Source organism: Corvus brachyrhynchos, unplaced genomic scaffold (assembly GCF_000691975.1).
Source record: "Corvus brachyrhynchos isolate BGI_N302 unplaced genomic scaffold, ASM69197v1 scaffold616, whole genome shotgun sequence".
Taxonomy (NCBI): domain Eukaryota; kingdom Metazoa; phylum Chordata; class Aves; order Passeriformes; family Corvidae; genus Corvus; species Corvus brachyrhynchos.
In genome coordinates this window covers 1,315,780-1,321,437 of record NW_008238831.1, presented here as the reverse complement: position 1 = coordinate 1,321,437, position 5,658 = coordinate 1,315,780, and the positions used below count along the sequence as shown (strand labels likewise).

The 5,658-nt window shown below is 43.6% G+C and overlaps 1 protein-coding gene across 4 annotated transcripts in view; it reads left to right on the top strand.

The window, feature by feature from the left end:
• Positions 1-5,658, top strand: part of GABRP (gamma-aminobutyric acid type A receptor pi subunit) — a 29,609-nt gene that overhangs the window by 22,224 nt on the left and 1,727 nt on the right. For 2 of the 4 annotated variants that reach the window (XM_017738166.1, XM_008636755.2), the window contains 4 exons: positions 2,040-2,177; positions 3,534-3,686; positions 4,222-4,415; positions 5,314-5,653. In XM_017738166.1, the coding sequence (XP_017593655.1) occupies positions 2,040-2,177; positions 3,534-3,686; positions 4,222-4,415; positions 5,314-5,628 (800 nt within the window). In that variant the 3' untranslated portion in view covers positions 5,629-5,653. Of the gene's footprint in view, positions 1-2,039; positions 2,178-3,533; positions 3,687-4,221; positions 4,416-5,313; positions 5,654-5,658 lie in introns of those variants that run through there. The other 2 variants (XM_017738167.1, XM_017738168.1) reach the window with 2 other exon arrangements.

Genomic DNA, 5,658 nt, shown 5'->3' with positions numbered 1-5,658 from the left:
AGTAATATTGGTTGCTTTTCAAAATTTAGGTCCTTTTGAACACACAGCTTCTTCAAAACTAACTTATGGGTAAGTGCAAGTACAGCAAGGAACAATTCTCATATTTTTAGGTAGCTACTACCTATTGCACCCCCCAAATCCCCACTGTAAAAAAGACATAAGGAAGGGTGGTTCTCACTAGAATTAAACATGGTTCTCAAATCATGAGCTGAAATTAGGGCAAACCCAGCTTTGTGGTACCTGCCCCTCCACTAGGGCTGACTGCTGCAGGAATACAGAGGATGGGACCCTCTTCAACAGAAGAGTCTCAGACTGGGAAGTCTCAAGAAGAGGAATTATCACTGAATTCTGCTCTCAATTAGATTAAAAGCTCACCTATGGCAATGCTGGCTGAGAAAGACTCCAGGAAAAAGTAAGCCACTGCAGGGTTGTTACCCCAGAGCTCAGCCAGCGCAGTGCTGCTGCTCTGTACCTGTGATGAGCAGGCAGCCAGCTCCTGCTGCATGGCACAAAACCAAACTTCCACTATCTCAGCACTGAAAAGACCAGATTTTTTAACTTCTGGGGTTGCAGCATGAAGCATCTAGGGAAGCACATATTATTTTCACATTAAAATCATATTAGTTCACCATGGTTAACTTTATTACAAAGAATAGCTCCTGAAATAATAATGATTGGCCTCTTCTGCTAAAGCGGAGCATGTTTAGGCCTGGTTTAAAAGTGATTGGGTCCTACATCATGCTCAGTTGCTGTATAATTCCAGTGAAATTACATACATATTGCCCACTGGAGATTTCATTAGGATAAGTGCCCAGAAATAATGCTATTTAAATATACACCAGATGAATTAACTACAATCTATCACTTATTATAAAATTTTCCTGAGTAACCACTATTTATAAAACCACTTAGGAACTTCGAAAAGTCACATGCTTAGGATTCTACTCAGGGATTCATACTCTGGACACCTAATTTAGGAGTTCATCACGCCCAAGCTCTGGTAATTTGTGTCTAATAAGAAAACACAATTAGATGTAAATAGAGCTGCAACTGCATCTGATTCCTTCTACCAGGACAAATGGGTTATTATCAGAATCACAGCGTCCCTACACATGGTCTCAAAGAAGGGCTCTTAATAAAAGAATTAAATCAGTGAAACTGATGGGCTTGTTTCCTAAATTAAGTCAAATTTTTGAAGGGAATGTCAGGCTGGCAACTCAGTACAAGATTTATCTCTCAGACTGCAGTATTCCTCAGTCTATCCTGAGGTCATGTCATCACTTACATCCCCGGAGGCAACCATTCAGATGGCATATACAGAGTCCCACTGCTTTTAGGCAGGAATTTGGTGTTACCTAAATCTTGTGTGCATTTATTTTTCCTCAGTAACTTAATGCCTTTGAGGATAGGAGGAATGATTTGCAGAAAAAGTTGTTTTTATGAGCAGGTTTTCTGGGCAATGTGTACCCAGTCAGAGGAGCCTGGTTCATAACCACATAGCAGTCTCAGCTATAAGTTCTCAACTAACTGAAAATGCATTTTCTGATGTTTTAAAGCACTTGAATAGATGACTCCGTGAAATGTGCTTCTGCTCCATGGTAAGGGGCTCAGTGGGATCTGAATTCTCTTTTTTAACCACTGTGTTCTCCTGCTCTCCCCTCAGACTGAAGAGACTGCATTTGAGGGTTAACCACTGCAGTACTTCTATCCTGCTGCATGTAATCAAGCTGTGTATGACAGCAATGGATTATCTTTGAAAACATAAATACCCCACGTAAACAATTGAAATAGGCTCTCAGCAGCCTTGCACGTTGTGTGTCGTTCCCAGAGGTTTGTGCTCCTGTCCAAATCCGGAGCAGGAGACCAAGTGTGGTGAAGGAAGCACAGCCAGTGTCCTCTGTGGTCAGACACAGCTCAGGGGGCCTGTGTCCAGCCTGCAGTGCCAGCATCAGGGTTCTGCTCCCTGCAGGAGACAGAGCAGGGCAGCAGCTGGGCTTTCACTGGCGAAAGCAGTCACAAAGTCTCTGTGTTCTCCTAAGGGGGCTACAATGAAAATGATGTCACCTTCACCTGGCTGAGAGGAAATGACTCCGTCCACGGCATCGAGAAGCTGCGGCTCTCTCAGTACACGGTGGAACACTACCACACCCTGGTCTCGAAGTCACAGCAGGAGACAGGTAAATTCTTGAGAGAAAAGAGCAGAGAAGGCTCTTGACTATTCCCCATCCCATCTCCTCTTGTTCCTGTGGGCCAGGATCTCTTGACTCAGGCCTGAACCAGCAAAGTCTTTAGCAGATCTTACTCTCACAAAAAGAGATGAACAGAAAGGTGATAAAATCCTATTAGTTGCAATCATTGCAATACAATTTCAATGTATGAAATCTTATACAGTTGCAATCTGTAAGATGGAAATCCACAGAAAGATGGAGGTTTAAAATATACTGTATTCATTTGATGGATTTTTAATTTTTTTTAAAGTCTCCTTTTTTTTTCTCCACACGTATCTGAAGAAACTCTATCCCTTTTATCCAGGTGTGCAGTCTATAAATACTGTGGAGAGCAATGTTTACAGTAACTAGGAGTAAAATTAATTTTTTAAATATACATTTGTTTGTAAATTACAATTCTATCATGATGGATAACATATTTTTGTAGATCAGAATTCAATATTTTTTTCATTATCAGTGTAAAATACTCTTTTCTCCAATCACAGACACTATGAAAGGGGACAAAACTTCCTTAGAATGACAAGGTTTTACAGATACCAGTGTTTTGTTGTTTTGTTGCATACACAGCCCATGAACAACATGGACTTTGTTTCTACACTTCAAAGGGAATTATTGTTTATAGAGAAGAACTATATCCTGAAAACACTACTGATCCAGCCTCAGAACCCTTATGTCAGTAGTTACAACAAATTGATTTTTAAAAGGTGACTGATTTTTTTTGAGCACAAAAAGATACCATTATCAAAGATCACAAATCACTAATGAAAATGGCGGTCTAATTCTCTGTGATTATAAGGTACTCGGATGCTTTGGAATGTGAGCCAGAGCCTGCTGACATCAAGAGACAAATGTTTTGTCTGATTTTCAGCCATCAGATAAGGCTGAACTTGGTAGTGCCCTTCAGAGCAGGTGTTGGGAAAGGTGTGCTGTGCTGAGTGAGAGAGAACGGGTGAGAGCATCGGCCCTGCTCTGCTCTGAGCTGAGGCCCTGCTGTAACATTCCCGCTGTGCTCAGCTGCAGGAGCCCCTCTGCAAGGCGTGTGCTGTTCAGATGCCTCTTTGCCTGTCAGGGCTGTGTGTGCCCCTCGTGTGGGGTGTGTTGGCTGTGTGTCAGCTCTGAGGGTGTCCCCTTGTGTGGGGTATTACCTCCATCAGCTCTCTGAGGTGGAAGCAAGGCCTCTCCCATGGTTGTGGTGCGGCTCTGCTGAGCTACATCAGCTGAAGGGCCAGTGCTGGGCTGTCTCAATTTCACTTCAGGTGTCCTTGGGAATCTCACATTCACCAAGTCTCTTCCTTTCATGAACAGGCAGTTACCGACGACTGATATTACAGTTTGAACTGAGAAGAAATGTCCTTTACTTCATTCTGGAGACCTACATACCTTCCACTCTGCTTGTCATGTTGTCCTGGGTTTCTTTTTGGATCACACTGGACTCAGTGCCTGCAAGAACCTGCATTGGTGAGTTACTGGCTGAGGAAGTGAGAAGATTTAAGCAGGCAGAGGAGCCTTTGAAGGCTAGGCTAGCTTTTCTTGAGCTACCTGCTCAGGGATAAATGGTCTGCTTGCCTTCTGCTGTTCCTTGGGGCAGAGCTGGTTTGGTGTGGAGGAGATGCTGTGGCAGGGATATGTGCCCACCTGCAGGGCTGTGTGTGGCCAAGGCTCCCAGGAGATCCGCTGCAGAGAGTAGAGGACAGAGCACACGATCTTTGTGATGTGCTTTGGAGGGAGCAGGACGGGGGGTTTTTTTACTGAAAGCATGAAAAAGAAGAGAGGCAACTGCCTGTTGGAGCCAAGCTGCCAAAGGCAGGGAGAGCCTGTGTGAAGCCAGTAGCTAATGCTACAAAAGCATTTCAGTTGCTGTGATGGATGATTTGGATTTGGTAAGAAGTGATGTGCTTTATCTGGCTAGCAATAGAGAGCAATGACATGAGCAGAAGGGTAGGCCAAGATTTCTCCCAAGTGTCCCCAAGAAAAGGTCTCTCTGTTTTCCAAGGAGTTACAACAGTGCTTTCTATGACAACTCTGATGATCGGCTCACGAAGTTCACTTTCGAAAACCAACTGTTTCATTAAGGCCATTGATGTTTATCTTGGCATCTGCTTCAGCTTCATCTTTGGTGCCCTTGTGGAATATGCAGTGGCTCACTACAGCTCATCACAGAAGTGTGCAGCTAAAGTACCAGAAGAGGTGAGGCCCAATGTACCTGAATAAGCACAGTGGTCTCGGACTAACAGCAATTAGTTCTCCATTAACTGAATAAGACTGATGGTCTTCCTGCTTTGGATACATTAATAATGCTTCTCCTGATTGGCACTAAACCTAAATTTTTGTGTGTAACAAACATATGAATAGCACAGGAGTGCTGTGTCTCTGGTGCACTTCTGAGCAGCAGCCTTAGCTGACAGTCCTGTTGAGTTCATGGGACCACACTCAGAAGGGCACTTGGGCCTGGCACTGGAATTGGGTCCGTAGTCCTGAGTTGAGCTCGTGTGAGCTCTTCTGCTCCTTTCAAATGTAGCCAGAGAAGAGCCAGTATAACACAACTCTTCGCTCTTCTATCAAACAGCTCCAGTAACTCCAATAGAGGGAGATACTTCCCTCTACCAGAGGAAAGCTGAACCCTTCTTCCTCCCTTCCAAACATCAGTCCCACAGTGTTCTGTGGGGATTGTGAGAGTGAGTTGTTCAAGGGCTCTGCTTTAGTGGGAGAAATTAAATAGTCAGGTATGACTGTAGTCCAGTGGTCATCAAGGACCTAAATCCTGTCAGGGGCAAAAGAGGTTTCCCACCTCAATACTGAGTTCCCCAGGCATTAAGTTACTGTGTAGACAGGAAGAGATGGGTATCCTGTAGGAGATGGATGTTGGATTACTCAAGACTTGCTCAAGGATCTAAAAATATCTCTGGAAATACAGTGGTGGAAACAGGCATCTCTGGGACCTCAGACCCTCCTAAGATTAGGGAGCAGCTGACAGGTGTGTTTGAGTATTAGGATGACCACGTATGAAGCTGTGCTCTTATTTCTTTGTCCTTATGGTCTCCTTGCTCTGCAGGAGAAGACAGACCTTAAAACTCTTGTTTCCTAGGGGCCTGCAAATGAATTAACTGAAGAAATGGAAGAAGTTAACATCACCAACATCCTCAACAATTCCATCACCAGCTATAAACAGAAAATCAGCTTCACAAGCATTGAGATTTCCAGCGATAATGTTAACTGCAGTGACTTGACCATGAAAAGTCATGAGAAAATCAAATGTGTCTTGAGAAACAAAATGCACAGGATTATTGGTTATTTCACAATTCAGAACCCCGGCAATGTGGACCACTACTCAAAATTGCTTTTCCCTTTGTTTTTCATGCTGGTCAATGTGTTTTATTGGGCTTATTATCTGTACTTTTAGTAGAAATTAATTGCTTCATTCTACTTCAGC